This window comes from Rhinoderma darwinii, chromosome 13, assembly GCF_050947455.1.
Source record: "Rhinoderma darwinii isolate aRhiDar2 chromosome 13, aRhiDar2.hap1, whole genome shotgun sequence".
NCBI lineage: Eukaryota > Metazoa > Chordata > Amphibia > Anura > Rhinodermatidae > Rhinoderma > Rhinoderma darwinii.
This window is the reverse complement of record NC_134699.1, coordinates 54,724,477-54,749,594: the sequence shown is the minus strand read 5'-3', so window position 1 is coordinate 54,749,594 and position 25,118 is coordinate 54,724,477. Positions and strand designations below refer to the sequence as shown.

The following is a 25,118-nucleotide window of genomic DNA, read 5'->3' as shown; positions in this document are numbered from 1 at the left end:
CTGTAGGTGAACTGCGATTTCTTGTTAAATCATCTGAGACTAGTACATTTCTGTGGCATGTCCTTGGTACACCAATAGACCGGACCTTATATTCTTAGGAACTGCTGCCACTTTTTAAAACATGAATTTACAATGTGCTCTGTTTACATTTTATTTTACTTTATAGATCAACCTATCATCTATCTATCTATCTATCTATCTATCTATCTATCTATCTATCTATCTATCTATCTATCTATCTATCTATCTATCTATCTATCTATCTATCTATCTATCTATCTATGTCATATCTATCTATCTATCTATCTATCTATCTATCTATCTATCTATCTATCTATCTATCTATCTATCTATCTATCTATCTATCTATCTATCTATCTATCTATCTATCTCATATCTATCTATCTATCTATCTATCTATCTATCTATCTATCTATCTATCTATCTATCTATCTATCTATCTATCTATCTATCTCATATCTATCTATCTCATATCTATCTATCTATCTATCTATCTCATATCTATCTATCTATCTCATATCTATCTCATATCTATCTATCTATCTATCTATCTATCTATCTATCTATCTATCTATCTATCTATCTATCTATCTATCTATCTATCTATCTATCTATCTATCTATCTATCTATCTATCTATCTATCTCATATCTATCTATCTCATATCTATCTATCTATCTATCTCATATCTATCTATCTATCTATCTATCTATCTATCTATCTATCTATCTATCTATCTATCTATCTATCTATCTATCTATCTCATATCTATCTATCTATCTATCTATCTATCTATCTATCTATCTATCTATCTATCTATCTATCTATCTATCTATCTATCTATCTATCTATCTATCTATCTATCTATCTATCTATCTATCACTCCTCCCATTCAGCCCTGGGTGATTTTAATTAGTTTAATGCTGGTTCCAACCATCCTCAAGAATATGTAGGCTTAGTCGCAGTTCTGGGTTTATGTGCAGCGTAGGTTCCCACCTCATAGAGGTCGCCTTGTCGTGGCAGGTGGGCTCACACAATTTGATCAAAATGTGTCTAAGAACCTCCCTATTGTAAGTAGATTTAGCAGTAATGCATATTTATTTATATTTAGTGGCTTAGGTGGCATTAGTCTTTGCAGTGTGCTGTCACCATTTTCTTGTGTGCTGAAGATAGATAGACAGATAGATAGATAGATAGATAGATAGATAGATAGATAGATAGATAGATAGATAGATAGATAGATAGATAGATAGATAGATAGATAGATAGATAGATAGATGATAGATAGATAGATAGACGATAGATAGATAGATAGATAGATAGATAGATAGATAGATAGATAGATAGATAGATAGATAGATAGATAGATAGATAGATAGATAGATAGATCAACAATTTGGAGACCACTGCTTTAACATGTCCCAACCACAACATAGCTCATGATGTCCAGCAGCAGACATTCCCATCTGCAGCTTAGTATAGTCGATCACTTTCTACTGGGGTTTATCTCTTTTAGTTTTTTTAGATTATTACACTATTCATACAGTACATTAGCATTTTATCCTGTTTGAGCAATAGTAACGGTAAAGTTTGCTGTGGACTGGAATAATTTCTGTGTTGCTGGAGGATGAGCCCTTAAAGTGGATATTTTAAACAAAACTCGTAGACTTGGTGTGTATAATGCATCATGCCCTTTGGTGCCATTTCTGTTGTTACCTTTCTTGAAGATTGTATCTTACCTCTAGCACAGCCTATGAAGTTTCTAATAATTATTACTTTATTCATAACTTAGATGTGATCGATAAACGGTGGATCCTGCGTGTCAGAGACAAGCAGGAGCCGCTGATACAGAACCCGTCAGTCTCAAGATACAGCTGCTCTGTATACAGGATACAAAGCAGCTGCATCTCAAAAAGTGAAATTAATTTTTAATAAAAAGTAATTAGAAAGTTGCACCAAACCCACTGATAGACATTTTTATCCATTTCTCTACTTTTATAATTAAATCCCTGGGCTAGGATAAAAAACAGACGGTAATACTTTAGCGTCTGCACCTTTTCTTTTTCATATTCTCTTATTCATCTCTCATTCATTACAGCCCACGTAGAACCGAAAATGAAATTCTAAGAAGAATTGCAGGGAAAACAAAAAACTAATTCAGAAGATATACTGAATAATGTATAAAAAAAGATCAGAAGTATCATAACTGTCAGACAGGCAAGTGACACATAGTAATTGTTCAGTATTATGTAGATTATTCTATTATGTGAAATGTAGGTAGAGTTTCTCAACCATTTTCCTATATCCAAAACGAAACATAAAAAATGTGATTTCAAAGATGCTTGAATGCATTACATCTAACCTAGATACGGTGTTCACATTAATTGGTTTAATCAGTCATTGTAAGGTCCATGGCTTCGGGCTGTCAGCTCCAACCTTCCCCTGACAGCCGCAGCCACAAGTCGGCAAGCACTGGCCCCAGCCTCCTCCTCAGGAGAACCAGCGCTCGCGTCCACTCAACTCTGCCGGGTCCCCTTAAAGGGGCAGCGCGCGCACCAGACCGTATGGACGAACTTTGACCCATGAGTACCCTGGACTATAAGAGGGGTCCAGCCCCCTAGTTCTATGCCTGAGCGTTGTTGTGTATCCCTTAGTCTGTCTATGCAAATCGTCCCCTAGTGTTTTCTGCTCCCAGTGTTCCTGTTCCCGTTCCTGTACCCCGATCTAGTGCCGTGCTTGCTATAGTCGTGCTGTGCTGGATGCCACGCTTGCCTTCTTCTCCACGCCTGACGTCCACCCGCTGCCTAGTTCCTGCCAAGCTACTGTCCGTGCTGCCACAGGTACCCTATATACCATAGACTGAGACCTGCGCCCTGTTGGCCAGCTGCCCTACCGCCAAGGCGGTACGGCCCAGTGGGTCCACTGCCCCTTCGTGACAGTCATATCATCGAAGTAATTAATTACTGGGCCACCTTTCTATGACAAACAGTCATCGTATTGAAGTCAATAACAATTTACCAGGACCACCTACGTGTCTTTGTAGACTGCCGTAACATTCTAAGTCTGTTGCAAACAGGGGTCTTCGGACCAGCACAGAAAGGAAAAAAAACAACCAGATACGTGATGAACCAAAGAAATTGATGCCGATATTGTTACATCTATGCACATCCAGTACTTCAAAAACATTTTAAAAAATTGGCCATCAATGTGTGATCAGAACATAGAGGCAGAAGTACTCGCTGTCGTATCACAGCCCCTTTACAGCAGCACCGGACACAGCGACATCCATGTGCATGATATAATCACCTTATTAATATCTGTGTGTGCCACCACTGCCGCATGCCAGCCGTTTTACAAAGTCAACACGAGAACATCCAATGTGACATCACAAGACTGAAGTCAGGGTTATAACGTTATCTCAAATCAATCGCTTAAGCACTCATGTGATGTGACAATACATGGACGTTACGCCATCACGTTGACTTTGTAGACAACAAGGAGCAGCGACCGTCATGTAGCATCCTCGTGAGAAAGGAAAAGGCATTGTTTACAATGTTTAATATTTTTACTTTTTAAGGCCATAGAATGTCATATACCGAATGGCCACTTTTTTAGAGACACTTGCCAACTTGGCGTTCCTTAGCGCAGATGGGCTATAACAACAGACGACGAGTGCTATTGTACAGAAAGATAAGACACCAGTGGCAAAAGAGCACAAAAATTATGCTGCATTGTGGCCTACTAAGATCAAGCAGTGGAAAAACATTGCCTGGTCAGATGGATCCAGATTTCTGTGGCACCATGCTGATGGAAGGGTCAGTATTTGGCACAACCAGCTTGAATCTATGAACCCTTCCTTTAGGGTGTCAACAGCTCAAGCCGGTGGAGGTGGAGTAATGGTGTGGCAATGTTTTCTTGGCACACCCTGGGTCCACTGGATGAACGTTGGAACAGTAGGGCTCACCTAAGCATTGTTGGCTACTATGTTCACGCTTTTATGGCAGAGGTTTACCCTATGGCAGAAGAACACTTAAGCGGCAATTGCGAGAATCTATCCTGTCCACATGGGCCAATATTCTGCAGAACAATTTCAAGACCTAGTGGAATCTGCCACAACAAATTGCTGCAGTTCTGAAGGCCAAAGAAGGTCCAATGTGCTATTATATGGCTGTCTCTAATAAAGTGGCCACTCAGTGTCTATTAACCCCGTAATGTCCCTTAAGGGAACACTAAGGGTATGTTCACACGCAGTGAGCAAAAACGTCTGAAAATACAGAGCTGTTTTCAGGCGTTTTTTTAACAACTCGCGTTTTTCGCAGCATTTTTTACGGTCGTTTTTGGAGCTGTTTTTCAATGGAGTGCATGAAAAACGCCTCCAAAAACGTCCCAAGAAGAGTCCTGCACTTCTTTTGACGAGCCGTCATTTCACGCGCCGTATTTTGACAGCGACGCGTAAAATAAAGGCTCGTGGGAACAGAACATCGTAATTCCCATTGCAGGCAATGGGCAGATGTTTGTAGGCGTATTCGTAGCGTTTTTTTCAGGCGTAATTCGAGGCATAAAATGCCCGAATTACGTCTGAAAGCACTGCGTGTGAACATACCCTAAATCTAAAAAAGAATGATAACAGTAAATAGGAGATAAACGTGCTCAAATTGTTTGACAGTCTTCAGGATTTTTTACATATTTTTACTATCATAGCCAGTTTGTAATGCCAAAAAATAAAAGACACACTAGTCCTTCTCAATGAATTAGTATATCATCAGAAAGTTAATTTATTTCAGTAATTCAATTCAAAAAGTGAAACTCATATTATATAGATTCATTACACACAGAGTGATCTATTTCCAGATTTTTTTCTTTTAATGTTGATGATTTTGATAACAGGTAATGAAAACCCAAAATGTAGTCTCTCAGAAAATGAGAATATTGGGTAAAAGTTGCAGATTGTAGCACTCATAGTGTGACACTCTAATCAGCGAATCAACACAAAACATCTGCAAAGGTTTCCTAAGCCTTTACAAGGACGGGTCTGCTGCTCATTGTCCAAAGTCCTGTTTTCAGATGAAAGTAAATTTTGCATTTCATTTGGAAATCTCGGTCCCAGAGTTTGGAGGAAGAGTGGAGGGGCATCAATCCAAGTTGCTTGCGGTCCAGTGTGAAGTTTCCACAGTCAGTGATGGTTTGGGGAGCCATGTCATCTGCTGGTGTTGGTCCACTGTGTTATATCAAGTCCAGAGTCAGCGCAGCGTCTAGCAGGAAATTTTGGAGCACTTCATGCTTTCCTCTGCTGACAAGCTTTATGGAGATGCTGATTTCATTTTCCAGCTGGACTTGGCACCTGCCCACACTGCCAAAAGTACCAATACCTGGTTTAATAACCACAGTATCACTGTGCTTGATTGGCCAGCAAACTTGCCTGACCTAAACCCCATAGAGAATCTATAGGGTATTGTCAAGAGGAAGATGAGACACCAGACCCAACAATGCAGAACAGCTGAAGGCCGATATCAAAGCAACTTGGGCTCCCATAACAACTCAGCAGTGCCACAGGCTGATCGCCTCCATGCCACGCCGCATTGATAACACCTCAGCAGTGCCACAGGCTGATCGCCTCCATGCCACGCCGCAGTGATAACACCTCAGCAGTGCCACATGCTGATCACCTCCATGCCACGCCGCATTGATAACACCTTAGCAGTGCCACAGGCTGATCGCCTCCATGCCACGCCGCATTGATAACACCTCAGCAGTGCCACAGGCTGATCACCTCCATGCCACGCCGCATTGATGCAGTAATTCATGCAAGGAGCCCCGGCCAAGTATTGAGGGGAGATACTGTACATACTTTCAGTAGGCCAACATTTCGGTATTAAAAATCATTTTTGAAATTGGGCTTATATAATATTCAAATTTTCTGAGACACTAAATTTTGGGTTTTCATGAACTGTTACCATAATCATCAACATTAAAAGAAAAAAATGCTGAAAATAGATCACTCTGTGTGTAATGAATCTATATTATATGAGTTTCACTTTTTGAACTGAATTACTGAAATAAATTAACTTTTTGATGATATTTTTAATTAATTGAGAAGGACTAGTATGTCCATTCAGTTCAGACTATTATTCTGCAATGTTGATTCAAGAGGCAAAACCCCCAGGAGGCAAAAGCCAATTTTGCTCATTCTAGAGAAAAATTCCTTCCCCGTTTCCAATATGGTTATTAGAATAAATCCCTGGATCAGCGACTAATTTACAGTAAACATAACTTGTAATATTATTAAACTCAAGAAAGGCATCCAGGCCCCTTTTAATTTGTTCAATAAATTCACCATAACAACTTCCTCTGGCAGAGAGTTCCATAGTCTCACTGCTCTTACAGTAAAGAATCGCCTTCTATGTTTGTGTAGAAATCTCCTTTCCTCTAGACGTAGAGGATGCCCGTTTGTTAAAGTTCCAGTCCTGGGTATAAACAGATCATGAGAGAGATCTATGTATTGACCTTTGATATATTAATACATAGTTATTTTTCATGTGCGGTCTTATTAGATATTTCTATAGTAGAACTATGTTCTCGTCAAGTGCAACTTTGCCCCTTTTGATGCAACCTATGATCTTACTTGTCTTGGCAGCATCTGCCTGACACTGGTTGCTACAGATATGTTTGCTGTTAACTAATAGTCATTTTCCATGTCAGTTTTACGCAGTATTTTCCAATTTAGTAGTATTGATGACATGTATTTTCCATTTCCATGCATTACGTTACATTTATCAGTGTTAAGCCTCATTTGCCACTACTCTGCCCAATGCGCCAACTTTTTCAGATCCACTGAAACAAAAAGTCTTTCTGCTGATTTGTTCAATTTTAGGCTGCTAAATGGGAGGTGTGGTTTAGTCAAGGGGAGGGGCTTAGCAATCTTTCTGTTGTGTAACAGACAGGAGAGGCTCCTGCTGCAGTCAGTTGTATTAGAACCAGAGATAGGATTTTGAGGAGAACAGAGGCGTGACTAGGAAAGACTGGGCCCCATAGCAAAATCTTTACTGGGTCCCCCTCCCCTCCCCTGAATGAGACACACAGCCCCCCCTGTAGATAGATCCCCCTGTGGATTATGCCATACACCCCCCCCCCCCGTAGATTGTGCGATACAGCCCCCCTTGTAGATTCTGCCATAATGTACCCCTGTAGATAGTGCCATGCAGCCTCCCGTACATCATGCAATGCAGTCACCCCATAGGTTGTGCCATAAAGCCAACCTTGTAGATTATGCCATACAGCCTCACCTGTATATTCTGACATACAGCCCCCCTTGTAGACAGTGCTATAAAGCCCCATGCAGATAATGTCACACACCCATTGTAGATAGTGCCCCACACCTCCCCCTTGTAGATACTGCCCCCCACCTCCCCTTTTAGATACTGCCCCTACCCCCTGTAGATATTGCCCCTCACCACCCCTTGTAGATACTGCCCCCACCTCCCCCCTTGTAGATACTGCTCTTACCTCCCCTTGTAGGTACTGCCCCCCACCTCCCCTTGTAGATAGTGCTCCACCTCCCCCTTGTAGACACTACCCCCTATGTCCCCCTTGTATGTACTGCCCCTACCTCCCCCTTGTAGAGGCTGCCCCAACCTCCCCCTTGTAGATAGTGACCCCACCTCCCCCTTGTAGTTACTGCCCCTCACTTCCCCTTGTAGATTCTGCCCCATATCCCCTTTGTAGACAGTGCCCCTACCTCCCCTTGTAGATAGTGCCCCCCTGTAGATAGCGCCACACTGCCCCCCTGTATATTGCTCCACAGACCCCCTGTAGATAGCACCACACAGCCCTATAGAAAGCGCCACACAGACCCCTATAGAAAGCGCCACACAGCCCCATGTAGATACGACACACAGCTCCCTGTAGATAGAGCCACACAGCTCCCTGTAAAAAGCACACACAAGCACCCCTTGTAGCCTGTAGATATGGCACACAGCCCCCCCTGTAGAATGCGCCACCCCCCGTAGTTAGTGCCACACTTACCTGTCCCTGTTCCAGCTCCATCCTCTTCCCCGACGATGCAGGCCTGGTCTCTCCTGACCAGGCCGCATCCAGCGGAGCGACGCAAGCCTTCAGTTTTATTGCGGTTTCCAGGGGCCTTCAGTTTGGTCACGGTTTTTGCTGCGATTTGCGTCAAAAACGGGACAAAAATGTGATGTGGTCTTTGGACGGCCATGGGCCCCCGGGGAGCCTCGGGCATCGGCCGGCCACCCATGATGGACCTAAGGGGATCCGCCACTGCCTGTAGCCTAGTAAATGGCAGAGCAGGGAGATACCTCCCTGCTCTGCCATAGTGTTCAACAGTATCTGCGTCCTAAGGATATTATTGAATGTGGCGTCACTACCGCTATAGCAGCCACAGCGGCTGCTAGCGGCACCATCGGTTATGGGGGGGCCTGTGCCAGCGGGCGGCATGGGCCCCCTCATGCCGTGGGCCCAGTAGCAGCTGCTATGGAGAAGCCTGTATTACTGTGAACCACCGCTATAGGTCTGTCAGTGATTTACAGTGTGAGCAGTAAAGGAAATGAATGGGACGCATTGCTCGTATAAGCGGATTGGTGGAGAGCCTGACCGATCAGATATAAATGTCCTATCCTCAGGATAGGACATTAATTTCTTAGGACTGGACATCCCCTTTATAGGCTATGGACACCTTTGGGTCTTTTTTTTTTCATGGAAATGCATTTATTTGGGGATAAAAACATTGTTTATAATTTACTTTTGTTAAAAAAAAAAATGCACAGCTTCACTTTTTCAGCTTTAATGTATCTAAGTACATTGAAGCTGCAGAAAGCTATTCTGAGCCGAATCTGTCAGTGAGCCTCACTGACGGCTCGGCTGACAGTGGCTCCTGCGTGCTCCTGAGTTATTTGATCAGAACTGAGCTTAGAAAAATCACTAAATATTGCAGACGAGTTGTCAGCCGAGCAGTCAGTGCATCTCACTGACGGATTTGGCTCAGAACGGAATTTTGCAGTGATACATTGAAGCTCCAGACGTAAAACAGTGCATTTTTTTCTTCAATAAAAGTAAATTACAAAAGTTTATTTTATTCCCAAATAAATGTATTTTAATAAAATAAAAATAAAAGACCCTAAAGGTGTACGTGTAGCCTTTAAGCTTTATTTATCTAGACTTGGAAAAGCTAATAAAATTATATCATTTAGCAAACCGAGCAATGCCCCAAATTGTGCCGATGGTCACAGTGACTAATATAATAAACCAGAAAGAGAAGAAAAGTCACGACCAAGTATTTGCAAAATTACAAACAATCTTTATTTCAGTCAAAAATACATAGAAAAAACACATTACAACTATACACAGTAAAAAGAATGAACCCTCATAAAGAGATGGAATCCAAACATGAAAGCAGCCTGGCCCCCCAGATGTTAAAATGGTCAAAAGATCCCACAAAAAGCATCAATCAATATTTTTAGGCAGGTGCTAAGCATAGTACATTTGCACAGATAGATACCTAATAAAATACATGCAAAGTGCAGTCATAGGCAAACTAATGAGCAGTATACCTACACCTACGTAGTGGAAAATGAGCAGGAGATCAGGACCGGGAGGGGAGACCGCTGCCAGACCCGACGCGCGTTTCGCTGGCAGCGGTCTCCCCTCCCGGTCCTGATCTCCTGCTCATTTTCCACTACGTAGGTGTAGGTATACTGCTCATTAGTTTTACTAGAATATAAAATGTCTATATCTTGTTACATATTAACGATTCTCGGCAGTATAAGGCCTTTTCATATTTATTGCAGTGAATAACTTTCTGGTGCTTAAAGGATTTTTACATATTTTATGGCATATACATAAAAAAAAAAAAAATATTTAACTTGTGATAAGGGTAAATGATACATCAACCTTGTCCAATCTAGTCTTCCAATCTTTAACTATCATTGTTTGAAGGACAAAAACTGTTCCGTGATGAAGGTCTTCGTGTCATCTGTTATTGGGTTTGTAACATGTTTTCGAAATATTTTCTTACATTCTATATGATTGGAAATAAATATTTTTTCCTCTACTGCCCATTTAGAAGAGTTGTAAAATGGCAGAGATGTCTTTTCTATGAGCTTTTTTCATCGCTCTCTGTTGATTTCAGGAAGGAGAGATCACAAAAGTCAATTGTTCCCCTCAGGTAATTACTTTTCTACTAGCACGGTGACACGCTGCCTTAACCCCTTTGGGACGAAACAATTTTTTGCTTTTTTATTTTTGTTTTTCACTCCCCGCCTTGCAAGAGCCTGAACTTTTTTATCTTTCCATCAATGGAGTTGTGTGAGGGCTTATTTTTTGCGGGAGGAGTTGTAGTTTCTATTAGAAGTATTTAAAGTATCATATAATGTACTGGGAACTGAAAAAAAAAATCTATGTGTGGTTCAATTGGAAAAAACTGCAATTTCTCAATTGCTTATTGGGTTTCAATTTTACAGCTTTCATCGTGCAGTAGAAACGCCAATGTAACTATATTCAATGCGATTACGGTGATACCCAATTGATCTATTTTTTTTTTTATATTTTACTACTTTTACAAAGAAAAAAAAATTTGTTAAAACAAAAATGTTGTTTTACCACATTCTGAGAGTCATAAGTTTTTTATTTTTTCAGCGATTTAGTGATTTGGGGATTGTTTTTTGCTGGACGCGCTGTAGTTTTTATTGGTACAATTTTCTGGTGCATTCAACTTTTGATCACTTTTTGTAAGATTTTTTTTAGAGCTAAGGTGACAAAAAAACAGCGGTTTTCATGTATTATTTTTTTTACGGCATTCATCGTGCATGTTAAATAATGTTATATTGTAATAGTTCGGACTTTACAAAGACAAATTTTGTTTCTTTTTTTATTTTTTACATTACTTTAGAGTGAAAATGGGAGTTTTTTTTTTTTTTAACTTTTAATACACTACCGTTCAAAAGTTTAGGGTCACTTAGAAATTTCCTTATTTTTGAAAGAAAAGCACAGTTTTTCAATGAAGATAACATTAAATTAATCAGAAATACACTCTATACATTGTTAATGTGCTAAATGACTATTCTAGCTGCAAACGTCTGGTTTTTAATGCAATATCTACATAGGTGTATAGAGGCCCATTTCCAGCAACCATCACTCCAGTGTTCTAATGGTACATTGTGTTTGCTAACTGTGTTAGAAGGCTAATGGATGATTAGAAAACACTTGAAAACCCTTGTGCAATTATGTTAGCACCGCTGTAAACAGTTTTGCTGTTTAGAGGAGCTATAAAACTGACCTTCCTTTGAGCTAGTTGAGAATCTGGAGCATTACATTTGTGGGTTCGATTAAACTCTCAAAATGGCTAGAAAAAGAGAGCTTTCATGTGAAACTCGACAGTCTATTCTTGTTCTTAGAAATGAAGGCTATTCCATGCGAGAAATTGCCAAGAAACTGAAGATTTCCTACAACGGTGTGTACTACTCCCTTCAGAGGACAGCACAAACAGGCTCTAACCAGAGTAGAAAGAGAAGTGGGAGGCCCCGCTGCACAACTGAGCAACAAGATAAGTACATTGGAGTCTCTAGTTTGAGAAATAGACGCCTCACAGGTCCTCAACTGGCAGCTTCATTAAATAGTACCCGCAAAACGCCAGTGTCAACGTCTACAGTGAAGAGGCGACTCCGGGATGCTGGACTTCAGGGCAGAGTGGCAAAGAAAAAGCCATATCTGAGACTGGCTAATAAAAGGAAAAGATTATTATGGGCAAAAGCACACAGACATTGGACAGAGGAAGATTGGAAAAAAGTGTTATGGACAGACAAATCGAAGTTTGAGGTGTTTGGATCACACAGAAGAACATTTGTGAGACGCAGAACAACTGAAAAGATGCTGGAAGAGTGCCTGACGCCATCTGTCAAGCATGGTGGAGGTAATGTGATGGTCTGGGGTTGCTTTGGTGCTGGTAAAGTGGGAGATTTGTACAAGGTAAAAGGGATTTTGAATAAGGAAGGCTATCACTCCATTTTGCAACGCCATGCCATACCCTGTGGACAGCTCTTGATTGGAGTCAATTTCATCCTACAACAGGACAATGACCCAAAGCACACCTACAAATTATGCAAGAACTATTTAGGGAAGAAGCAAGCAGCTGGTATTATATCTGTAATGGAGTGGCCAGCGCAGTCACCAGATCTAAACCCCATAGAGCTGTTGTGGGAGCAGCTTGACCGTATGGTACGCAAGAAGTGCCCATCAAGCCAATCCAACTTGTGGGAGGGGCTTCTGGAAGCATGGGGTGAAATTTCTCCCAATTACCTCAGCAAATTAACAGCTAGAATGCCAAAGGTCTGCAAAGCTGTAATTGCTGCAAATGGAGCATTCTTTGACGAAAGCAAAGTTTGAAGGAGAAAATTATTATTTCAAATAAAAATCATTATTTCTAACGTTGTCAATGTCTTGACTTTATTTTCTAGTCATTTTGCAACTTATTTGATAAATATAAGTGTGAGTTTTCATGGAAAACACAAGATTGTCTGGGTGACCCAAACTTTTGAACGGTAGTGTATATATTTTTTTCACTAAAATTTGAACCACCGATTATTAGATCCCTGGTACAATACACAGCAATACTAATGTATTGCAGTATATTTTCATTTTTAATGGCTTCTGTTAAACCCTGAGACTAGAAAGCCTTTGAACGTGCTTTCTCTAACCCAAGTGCAAAAGAGTCCAAAAAAGTACGCTAGGATACAGTCTATTGCATGCCCTCCCCAAAAGGAAAAGGGCCCCAACCATCTGAGCGAGGCCTTGCAAGGGTCAGGGGCAAGTGGCCTCCTCTCGCCAAAGCTTAGGTAGATCTGTCTGTGCTCTGGCATCCAAGCATTCCAAAGAGAAATAGTTTGACATCCAGTTGGATTGCTTATAGTCCTCATCGAAAGAGAGGTGGAGAACAAGGGTTACACAGATGGTATCAAGTCTCATTATTTAAGTAGACCGGGTGCGTAATATGTGTGTTGCTCTACACCAATGTTTGGATAAGAAACTATGAGCCTTTGGAGAAGTTGGTGTCCAAAAGTGACTATGTTTCGAAATTCTAAAATGATGCAATCCTACACATGGGATATATTGTTCAAGGATACCCATTATTTTGGGTGGGGAGACCCAAACCTTTTGCCAAAATGAAAGGCATATTTTTAGGAAACCTCCATCCCTTTAAGATTACCATGACTACTAGTCTAGCTTCTGAGCAGTTATGGTTTTAGTTGTTGAGCCTATTCCACTTCTCTGTCTTTCTTCCTATCAGATTGAAGGGTGGAGTATTTAATTCTGGGTTGGTTCTGTTTTCTTTGCTTGTGATGTTCCTTGTTTCCATTTGTTTGATCAAGCTACTGACTATACCTTGTACCGTTGACTATTTGCACTTTTTTTTAACTGGACCTCGGCTTGTCTCTGGATTACCCCTTGCTTACTGATTTGGACTTTCTGCTCCCGGCTGGTTTTGAGCTCTGCAATCCCTGATATCCACTAGCTTTGTGATTTGGACTTTCTGGTTACCCTCAGGCTGCCTTGTTATCAGCTCTGTTATTACCTGCATTGTACTTCTTATCCAACACTGAACTATGTTAAAACAACCTGGGTTCTATGCTGCAAAGTCCAACCTGCCTTGGGGTGGGCTCTGGCGAAAACCATAGCGTAGCCTTAGATTCTGTTGATCAGAGTTGTGACAGATTTGGGGTTGCGGATTTATTTGTATGCTCATTCATGACAGTCTCTAGCAGCATTTGGGTAATCTCTCACCTAGCAATTCCATAAACTTCCACCCTGGGAATTGCTCAACTGTTGATTCCATAACAGATATTACACTCTACCGAGCACTGTGCCACATTGGCTCCAGTTATCGTCTTTCAACTACACAGAGAGAATTAAAGATGGGTTATATAATGTCTATGGCTCGTCTTCAGCACTCTAAGAGCAACGAAGAGAAGCCAAAAGAATAATCTAACAATTAGTGGGGCTCTTAGTATCTGGTTCCTCTGACTTGTCTCTATGACATGTTAATAGTTATCTGAAATAATTGATACACTTTAAAGAGACTTTTTTAGAAGTCTGCGTAAAGTCAAGCATGTTTGAGACCTTGGAAAAGTTGTAATAAGTATTTGATGATAACATTACCATCTGTTGGCCTTAGTTATGTATGTATGAATGTAATGTAAGATGTATAAATTAATGCTAAAAAATGGTCCTGTAATGACTGAAAGCACAGTTCAGGCAGTATTTTGTATATGGCTGACAATTGTGATAATGAAGTCAAATTTGGGATGACTGTGTGTTCACAATCCATTGGTTGTTTGTTTGTGGAATCAATTCATGTGGATGAATATACAAAACCCAAACCTATTATCATCCTCTAGTTGTAATCTGAATATAGTGGTCATTATAAACCTTGTGGGAACCTTGAGAGGAACAGACCAATTTGTTTTCCGCAGTTCAAGTTGTTTTACATCATTCAACTTTTACTTGTGCTATACTGTATTTGACCCATCATTGGTATGTATACCTTAGATATTTTAACAGCTTTTAATTTAGTAATGTACTGTATGTTTTCTGGTGTACGTGCACAGTTATAAAATCACTAATCTCTTCGGCCTCCAGGTCTATGTTGACATGGTTTGACCGTAAGGCTTGGTAATATACAAGAATATATCATAAAGCCTGCTGCTCGATCTGTGCTTCTTACCAGCTTCAAAATATTCATATGAGCAGAGTGCTTAAACTGCTTGTATGGACATGGGACATTTTTTCATACTAATGACCTGTGGTTAACAGGATATGTCAGCAGTATATGATCGGTGGGGTTCCGACACGTGGACCTTCTCTGATCAGCTGTTCCGGCTGCCTCCTGGCACCGGATGTTATGCATTGGCTGGTGTCGGAAGCAGATGTCTTCGTACACTGCATAGCAGTCGTGCTACAGTACTGCAACTCTGCTCCTATTCACTTGAATAAGAGCAAAGCAGCAGTACTGCAGCACGGCCTCTATATTGTGACCAGAGCCATCTGCTTCCTGCACGGACATCCGATGCCTGGAGGCAGCCGGAGCAGCTGATCGGTGCGGGGTCCAGGTGTCGGACGTCCACCGATCATATACTGATGACGTATCCTGTGGCCCTGTGCCTGAACAACACCTTTAATAAAGCAAACATCTACTCCAGCAGCACACAGAGGATACATTCTACTGCTCTAAGAGACCTGTTTCTCTACTTAGTGATGACCAGACAAAATTACCATTGTTCTCAATTGCTGTAGCTATGACCTTGAAAATTTTCTTGCTTTTGGATATAATACTTTGGAGGCAACTGGTGGGATACTTAAGGGAAGTTTCCAATAGGAAGCATTTATAGCACATCCACAATGTCCTACCTCGAGAGTCTCCTGATTCTTGTTAGTCAAAATAAGAGTCTACCAGCTCCTTTAGTGGAGAGGTAGCCGTGCTGCTTGCTCTGCTCTTTCCGTAACAAAGACTTCAAAGGGAACTGCACTAGAATAACCACCTCTCTGTTTAAACTCATGCTACCAGTGGCCACTGGGAATTGCTTTGAATCGCCCATAGGGGTCAGGGAACCCCTGTTCACCCGCTAGGTCCCAGAAGTGGGACCCCCACCTATCAGGTATTTATGGCATATCTACAGGATATGCCATGAATGCTTTAGAGGGGAATACCCTTTTGAAGAGGCTCAAATCTAACTTAAATAAATCTAACCTCGTTATTTTTTTAGGCTCCTAAAGGGGTTTTGTGTCTTCTTCTGTGACACTTAGAGCTTTGATTATTTTTTGTACCATTTTTACAGACATACGGGAGAATTTATCAAATTGCTTATATCAGGCGTAGATTTAATTTTCTGACTTTAGGACAGCCCAAAATGCACCAAATTTCCACCGCACTTCAGACTAAGACTGGTATATGATACACCCATATTAATACATCTCCTCCATGGTATTTCTTTTCTGTTTAGAATTTTTTTACTTCTAGTGTGTGAAACATTGTAAAAAAAAAAAAATGTTTAACGTCAAATATTTTTTAAAAAAAATCATATATATTGTTTATTCGCTACTCAACTTCAGTTGAGCACTTTAGGCCGTTTAATGTTGGGGCATCGGTTACTGATGCATTCACACATACAAAACCACTCCATGATAGTCAAATTGGAGGTTGGAAGTTTACAAATGAAGCAGCCACAATGCCATTTGGGGCAGATAGCCATTGTTAATAAAGTTTACTGGGACCTCACAGGACACACCGACATTTTATAATATATTATGTATCCCATTTTGGTCCTTGACCTCAGGAGCTGTGACTACAACCAGGGCAGTGTTTGTCTACATGAAAATCCTCCATGGTTTAGTACTGCATGCATTGATCTCTATGTATGCGTCCCTTTTCCACGGACTCATTCAGTGTTGTTGAGCATGCCCACGTGTCCTTTTCAGAAGAATTGTGAAAATGGTGTAGCATACCCCCAAATATTGCTTGGGGGGGGCTGTTTAAGACTGTATGGGCATCTTACAGATTACCTTATTCAATGCGTCACGGTCTCATCAAAATGGTGTGTTTAGCTAGTGGCACACATATAAGAGGGGGGCTCCATAGCAAAGATTAAAATGGGCCTATTTACCCTTTCACATCCTTTCCTTGACCCTCGAGCCAATTATCCACCTCCTTATCTTCTCACAGTCCAGTTCCTCTAGAGAGGGGTGTCCTACACAGGTGCTTACCACCAAGTAGCAAATGAGGTGAGACCAACCAAGACTTGGCCCCCTTTCTCCAGGGACCCCATTGCAGCCGCTATGGTATGTACGCCCTTGTAGGATATCATTTATTTTGAGAGTCTTATGACAGAAAAGTATTATCATTTTGCATACAGATCCTTTACTTGGCAGTCTCTCCATCTGTTAATACTTTAAAATTCACCCAGTCACGATATACAACAAAATAGGTGACCAAGAGGTCAGAAAGCAAGACATTGCTGCCGAGAAATGAAATCTCCACCAAGGTGTTAAAGGCAGAGGTTTTCTGTGGAGCCTGGCCCCTTCCTCCTCAGTACGGCTCAGTAATAATTGCAAACAAACGCCTATTCACTCTTTTCTGATTCGTGTTCCATTTTTTTTTCTTTCCATAGAAAACCTCAGCGTTAACTATGTGTCATCTGTAACTCAGCCTCAAGCTGCCGACTGGTATTCAAAGCAACAGGCACAAAGCATTTCCTCTGAGTGTTCCTGCTGAACACAAACTGGATCGAGACAAAATACATGCTTTGTTGATTAAAAACCCTTGAGAATTATCCTACCATGGATTACAGATTTTCACGGTAGGTTTAAAATAATTCTTGCTTGTAAATATGAATTGTTAGACAACTCTCAGTTTTACCGATTGCTGGTATTTAGCTCTACCGACTTCTCTGTGGAATAATTACGTCTTATACTAAAGTAGAGAAATTTATCAAAAAGTGTTATTTTTTCAATTTGTATTTCAATATTTTCTATATATTTTTTGGAAAAAAAGGAAAAAAAAAAAAAAGGAAAAAGACTGAAAGCCATAATTATGCCATACTTAGCTTTTATGTCATACATGCCATGTCCAACTTTTAAGGAGTGTATCTAATTAAAAATGTTAAAAAATCCATTTGACACTTTGAGTCTGCCATGTACACTTTTGTTACCATGAATATGCTATATGATATTATGAGGCACTGAACAATAAAAAAAAAACTTTAATAATAAGGTACATGAAATTTTTGCTTATTTTATGCGGGTATATTTACATGTGGATTTTTTAGTAGCTTTTTTTATGATTTTTTTTAAACAGGACATTTTTTATTTAAATATTTTCTTTAAATATATTTTTACAAAAAGAAGGAAGAGAAAGAGTAAAAAGACCGAAAACCATAATTATGCCATACATAACCTCAAGAGGGTAATTTTACATTTTAGTAATATATTTTTGAAATGGTTACAAATGACCGATTTGAATTCGACATCTCATTTTGGGTTGATACAGAAGTTATGTATTTTACATGATAAATTCCTATTGTTTGAAATAAATATGTTTTTTTTGGGGGGGGGGGTATATACCAAGGTAAGTATAAACATGGAAGTCTTTGTAGACATATAGACAGTTTTATGTGGGTTTATGGTTATTTTCTGTTGAGGCATAATTAATTTATTGGTAATAATTCATTAAGAAATTACATAATAGACATCCTGAGTTTGTAATTTGGCATGATTTGTCAGGATACCAGGGAGGTACGGTTTTCCAGAGACATGCAGGTAAACCTATTTGGGCCATAAATCTAGCATATATGTTTGTATACTAAAAACATATACAAATGTATAGTGTAATGTTCCCGTAGGTTTCTCTGCGGCCAATGCATGCCAAAGGAGTGTTTGTTTAACAGGTTATGTTTTTCTGCCCTACGATGTGATACAATATACGTTTTTAAAGTATACGTTTGGATCCATGTGATAAAAAAAACTTTACTTATATCCAAATGTATAATAAAAGTTTAACAATCATACATTCTCAACCCTAAAAAAAATTGAAATTATGCCTAAAAATGAAAATATTTCCTTCCCTTATGGTATACCTTAAAAAGTATAAAGTATACTTCAACTTTATATGAAGCAGATTACAACTTTTGCTCTGCTAAATGTGAAAATTAAATAATTCTTATATGTTTAAGAACTTTTTTACATGGCAGTATTTTAGTATATTCTTTGCATCAGTATTTGTAAGCCAAAGTGGGTCCAAAATAAGGAAAAGGTGCAAATATGTCCATTATTCTTTTTCTCTGTGTAGATTCCTAGTTTTACTTACAAATACTGATGCCAAATACTGACCCAAATACTGTCGTGTGAAAGGGTTCTTAAGCCTAACATGGGCAGAGTCAGCTCATTACAAGTTTGGCTATTGGTAAAGGACAAGTGTACATTTATTGTTCAGAAAAAATCCTTAGCATAATGCAATTTTTTGTGATTTAACTAAATGAACTATAGTTATTATTTTAAATAATCTACAATAAAACTATGCCGTTCTACTATAAAACCAACCTACAGCTGATATTGCTGGGTAGCTGCTGTCAATACAGACCAGTGTGACGCCCATTTAAATGAATTGGCAACCAAGTAATATATGGTTGGGTTGGCTGCTCAAGAGGGAGAACCCTTCTATGATGTCTGCATGCCCTAGTAGTCTCATGGTTTAAAAGATACCCAATTATATCACTAATTAAATAAACACAAATTTTTCAAATTTATGCTAATCTAACAGTACGGTATACCTTATATAGATCAACTTTGTAATTTACTTATTGTTAAAATTTAGTTGTCTTAACCATGCAAATTCTATGTGAAGTTACTGCCACTTAGTGTCTCCTTCCTGATATCTGCTATCCACCCCCTGTTGTCAAGCAAAAGCATAATCCGTCTCTAGTTACAGACAAACTGCAGAAAGTAGGGGCTTGTCTCTTCACTGCCTGCCAAGAGAAGTCTATGGAGAGGGTAGGGGGGAGCAGGAAGAGAAACAGACATGCTACCCATACAAGCTTATGGAGAGGGGAGGGAGGAGCAGGATCAGAGTGAGAAAGATACAGACAGATGTGCGGCAGCTTCCTGGTAAGTGTAATATCTCACCCCAGTGCTGGATTCTCAGCTACACTGATCATTACTGCTGTAAAATACCCTCCACGCTGCTGCAGCTTTTGTATATATATATATATATATATATATATATATATATATATATATATATATATATATATATATATGATTTTCTATCTCTATCACACACACATATATATATATATATATATATATATATATATGTGTGTGTGTGATAGAGATAGAAAATCAGGTTTCTCCTCTTCTCTGTGTGCTGTGTATAGAAGACATGATAGCCATTAGGTTATGCCCACTAGCTCAGAGACAACTGGGAATTAGAGAGAGAGCATGCAGAGGGGAAAACTGCTAAATAATGCAGAATATAAGTCATATAATGGCCAGAAATAGTGTTATTCCTCATGTACAAACATACTGAAAAGTTAGGTATACTTTAAGATTATTATACACTCATTTAACAATTTAAGAAAGTGAATTCACATTTGGAATAATATTTTAAAGTACATCAGATCCTATTTGTATAAATTTGATAAAATTGATAGATACAGAGAATTTATTATATTGAACTTAAATTAGATGTCAACTAACCTGTTATGTTTAAAAACATTTTATTTTTTTTGCACAGTTTAATGAGATTTGGACCCAATAAAGAAGTGGTTTAAATTGAAAATTCATACTTAATGGAAGCAAAATGATGGAGCAGCCTATTAAAGATATACTTTTGGGTTCTCCAAAGTCTTCAGACCCTATAATGGTGGAGAAGCGTGCCAATGACTGTGTGATCACAACTATTCCAAGAGTCAACGAAACCCAACTGACTGCAGCAACAGGTGGAGCAGAGCTGTCTTGCTATCGTTGCACTATCCCTTTTGGAGTGGTTATACTAATAGCAGGCATTGTGGTCACAGCAGTGGCTTATAGTTTTAACTCACATGGATCAATTATCTCTGTACTTGGGCTGGTCCTACTCTCTTCTGGACTTCTTCTGGTATGCTCCAGTGCACTGTGCTGGAAAATCAGGCAGCGGAAAAAGAGAGCTAAAAGAAGAGAAAGCCAGACAGCATTGGTGGCAAACCAAAGGAGTTTATTTGCTTGAGGCAGAGGACTTCTTGAATGATGGGAACTACAACTGGTCTGAATCATTTGGACCGGCTGGAAAATTTTTGAAACAATTGTGCTGTTTTGGCATTTTTGTGCATTAGCCGAGGCTGTGACAATTATTTTGAAATTTGGGGACAGTCGGACTCTCATACGGTTTTCTAAATTGTTCCATACGGGTTGGATATTATAAACATGTCGGCTGGTTGGTTCAAACTGCTTATGAAGCACCTATATTGCTCTACATCCAGAGTAGCGATGATAAGGTCATGCACACACTTGCATTGCATTTGTTTGTACTTAAAGTTCTATTCACCATGGAGATGAATGACCTCCTCATTGGCAGCGTTTCTTGCCCAATGGTTATCAATCCTTGCCCGGAAAAATGGGACATACCTTAAGTGCACACCAGATGCTAGTGGGCACATAGCGTAAGTTTACTTTGTTTTGTTAGGCCAGTTGTGTTATTGACTAATGTGCATTATAGTAATGTAGCAAGAGGCATCATGTTTGTGGACATTGACTCCTCTGTTATAACTCAAGCCACATTAAACTGAAGTCAATGAGGGGAACGGCACATGAGTAATGTAATAATAGTTCTATAAATCTATTAGATGTATCATTAGATTAAGAATTATTTCTTAATGAGAGAATCATGTTTAATTTGCACAAAATATACTTGCAGACACTAGTCATAAAGAATATATTAGACCTCGAGTGATGCACAGTAGTGAAAAATCATAGATATAATCAGTACAAGAATATATTTCTAAAGCCCGCTAAGCCGAGTAAAGAAGGGGCTATTGATTATGAGGCGGTAGTATTATGCAATATGCGACTTTTTATTAATATAAAAATCAAGACCAGTCAGAAAACAGACAGATTAGACCATTATCTATTTTATTATATAGCCTCAATTTGTCTGTATTTCTTTTTGTCACCTAATGACAAGATATTTATAAATCAAATTTTTGTCCCTTTTTTTTTATCTTATGAATTTTTTCTTATTTTGGCTTCCAGTTCTAGATTTCCGAATTACGAGTATTTAAAAAAAAGAAAAACAAAGAACCTCAGCTTTTAGGTGATCCACATTTGGACATTTCTGTTGTGTTGTCATAATAAAGAACATTAAAGCAGAAGCATAGCCCCCCACCAATACCTGTCCATTATCCTTTGCTGTATCTGCCTAATAAGGGAGGGAGCTAGGGTGAGGGAGGAATGGACAAGTAAAAGATCTATCAGATGTCTTCTCGGATTGTAGTCATTCTCTTTCCCTTCTCTTCTCCATTCGGCCCAGACCCTACTACGACTTGACTCTTCAAAGTTTGCCGTAAAGACATATTTGGCTCCTCAAATTGCCAGCACCTTCTCTACACAAACACCCAATCCTGCTGACCCATTTGCAGTGCCATCCTGCAGCTACGCCAATAGTGTGCCTGCAGTGCTGCTCAGTGCCCCCAAATACTGTACTGCAGAAATAATAATGTCATACAGGTAGTTCCCCTGAAAAATCTAGTACCACACTGATGGTGCCCCTGAAAGTACTAGAACAGCGCATAGAAAATAAAAGTGCCCCCATGATAGTACCCCTGAAAATAATTGTCAACAGATAATGCCCCCTACAGTAATTAGTGCCACCTAAAGTAATTAGTTCCACACATACTAACCCCAATAATATTCGTGCCAAGCAGAGTGCCCCTAACAGTAATAGTATTCCACAGTACCCCCATACAGAATGCCCCTAACAGTAATAGTGCTCCTCCATAATGCCCTCTAAAGTAACTGTACCCAACAGTGACCCCAATAGTAAAAGTGCCCACAATTGCTCCCAAAATTAACTGTGCCACAGACATAGCCGCTAAAAGAAAATACAATACTCACCTAACCAGGGGCGTAACTAAAGGCTCATGAGCCCTGGTGCAAAAATTCCCCTCCCCAACACCACCAGACCCCTGTACGCGCCTATGCCTAGCCGTCTTGCCCAACAGCCCTTACGGATGCCCCCACAGTATATTGCCCCCCCCCCCGAAGCTGCTTCCACAGTATAATGCCTCCATACAGTATAATGATACCCATAGCTGCCCCACACAGTATAACGCTCCCATAGCTGCCCCCACACATTATAATGCCCCCGACAGCTGCCCCACAGTATAATGCACCCCATAGCTGCCCCCTCAGTATAATGTTCCCGCACAGTATAATGCCCCCATAGCTGCCCCCACAGTGAAATGCCCCCACAGTATAATTCTTCCCATAGCTGCCCCGTATAGTATAATGCTCCCCATAGCTACCCCTCACACAGTATAATGCCCCCCATAGCTGCCCCACAGCATAATGCTCCCCATAGCTTACACCACACAGCATAATGCCCATAACTGCCCCCACAAAGTATAATGCCCCCACAGTATAATGCCCCTCATAGCTGACCACACAGTATAATGCCCCTCATAGCTGCCCACACAGTATAATGCTACTCATAGCTGCCAGATACAGTACAATTCCCCCATACAGTATAATGCTCCCACACAATATAATGCCCCCATAATAGCCCCATACAGGATAATGCTCCCATAGCTGCCACCATATCAGCCCCCCTCCCGTACCCAGTATAACGCCCCCTTATGTGCCTAATAGAAAATAAAATAGTTACTTACCTATCCCCGTTCCCACGATGAATGGAGGAGATCCTTCTCCTCCTTCGGGCCTGTGCTATGAGTGACTTGGCGCAGACAGGCGCGATGACGTAATTACAGTGCCTGTCTGCACTGAGCCAATCATGGCTTATGGCACAGTGAATGCTGGAGCAAAGAGCCGTCTGCTCCTTGCTCCATCATTTAATTCAACTCTATCTGCGTCCTGAGGATTCAGATACAGTTGGAACCGGGACCAACGCAGTTAGCACTGTGTAGCAACAGGGGCCCTGTGGGACCCAAAGGCTTAGAGGCTCGGTCGCAAGTATGACCATTGCGAACCCTATAGCTACGCCACTGCACCCAACCCTCGATCCAAGTCGCTTCTAGCGGGGCTTCTTCCGGCCTGTGACCTTGGTTGTTTGCGGCCCAGCATGCCCTCTCATAGGCTACAGGCTCTAAGATGATAAGTTGACAGCTACCGTGGCCAGAAATAGAATTCAACTGTAGTTGCATCCTGAGGACAAGGATACAGTTGAATGTGGAACTCACCCTGATATCCGGGGCATGGGGCATATACTCTGGATGCCTGGTGCTAGCGACACCACTTCTGTTACTTACCTACAGTAAGATGTACAATAAGTTCATTACTGCTTTGCACATGCTCCAAACTTTGTCTTGGAAATTTTTTTGAATAATTAAATATCTAAAGCTGTAGCAATTCCATAAGACTAAAAGTCCAATTAAACTAATCTATTGTTTGTGACTTAGATCTAAAATCAAATCTTGGATGTCAGTATTTCATTGTGCTGCAGTGAATGATATTGGTGGTACTTGTAGATTTTTTTTAAACTTTTATGTATTTACAGTGTATTTAGATGGCTAATTGTAATTCTGTTTGTCTAAAGTGCAATTTATACTTAAATATGTCACCTTTTGTAAATTAACGATAAAATTATTCAACCTAGCATTTTTTTGGTCTGTTTTTGTATGAAATCTATGATTTATTAAAAATAGTGCTGCTATTAAAACAGTTTTTTGTTCTAAATTAATGCACGGTTACAAAGGGAATTTTTACATTCCCTGTTTTGTTTTTGTGTTACTGGAGAACTTCTTTTGTTCAAGGGAGTGATTAGAAAGATCCATTATGAAATAGGTTAGGCTTATAGGTGAACCTATAACCTACCAGAAGGAAATAAAAAAAAATGACCATTAAAATGGTCCATAAAAAAAAAAAAATCCTCTTTAAAGGGGTTGATTATTGTGACAACCCCTTCTGAAAATGAGGCTGGCACAAGATCAGTTGATCACCATAGGTCCAGTTTGTTAAACCTTCGGGCATTAGCATTTATTGTCAGGGAACCTGCAGCCAGCCATACATTTTTATTACAGAAGTCACCAATTAGTATCGACTAAATAGCTGTCCGTGTGATACTCATCTGTTCTCCACTGTAACTTAGAGGGGTGTCCCGAGCAGTAGAAAACACCTTGCTATGATGTCCATAGGCTCAAATAGGGCCTATGGACAGGGATTGTTCATGATAAAGAAATATAATCAGTAGAGCTTTGCTAATAATCAATTGCCCGCATTCTCCACCAACTGATAAGAAAATCTTAAACAAACTCTCTTGTTTGACGGTGGGACAACCTCTTTAACATCCTACTTCTATGCTGAGCTTTGGTTGCTCGAATTTAAAGGCTCAAA

At 40.0% G+C, this 25,118-nt stretch overlaps 1 protein-coding gene across 2 annotated transcripts in view; it reads left to right on the top strand.

Moving 5' to 3' along the window:
* TMEM100 (transmembrane protein 100) overlaps nucleotides 1–24,377 on the top strand; it is a 29,143-nt gene extending 4,766 nt beyond the window's left edge. Inside the window, exons 2-4 of one of the 2 annotated variants that reach the window (XR_012851540.1) lie at nucleotides 17,192–17,380; nucleotides 20,311–22,277; nucleotides 22,337–24,377. Coding sequence is in view for 1 of the 2 variants with exons in the window: in XM_075845408.1 (XP_075701523.1) it covers nucleotides 20,377–20,781 (405 nt within the window). In the remaining variant the exon portion in view is untranslated. Of the gene's footprint in view, nucleotides 1–17,191; nucleotides 17,381–20,310 lie in introns of both variants that reach the window. The other variant, XM_075845408.1, reaches the window with a different exon arrangement.
* The last annotated feature ends 741 nt before the right edge of the window (nucleotides 24,378–25,118 follow it).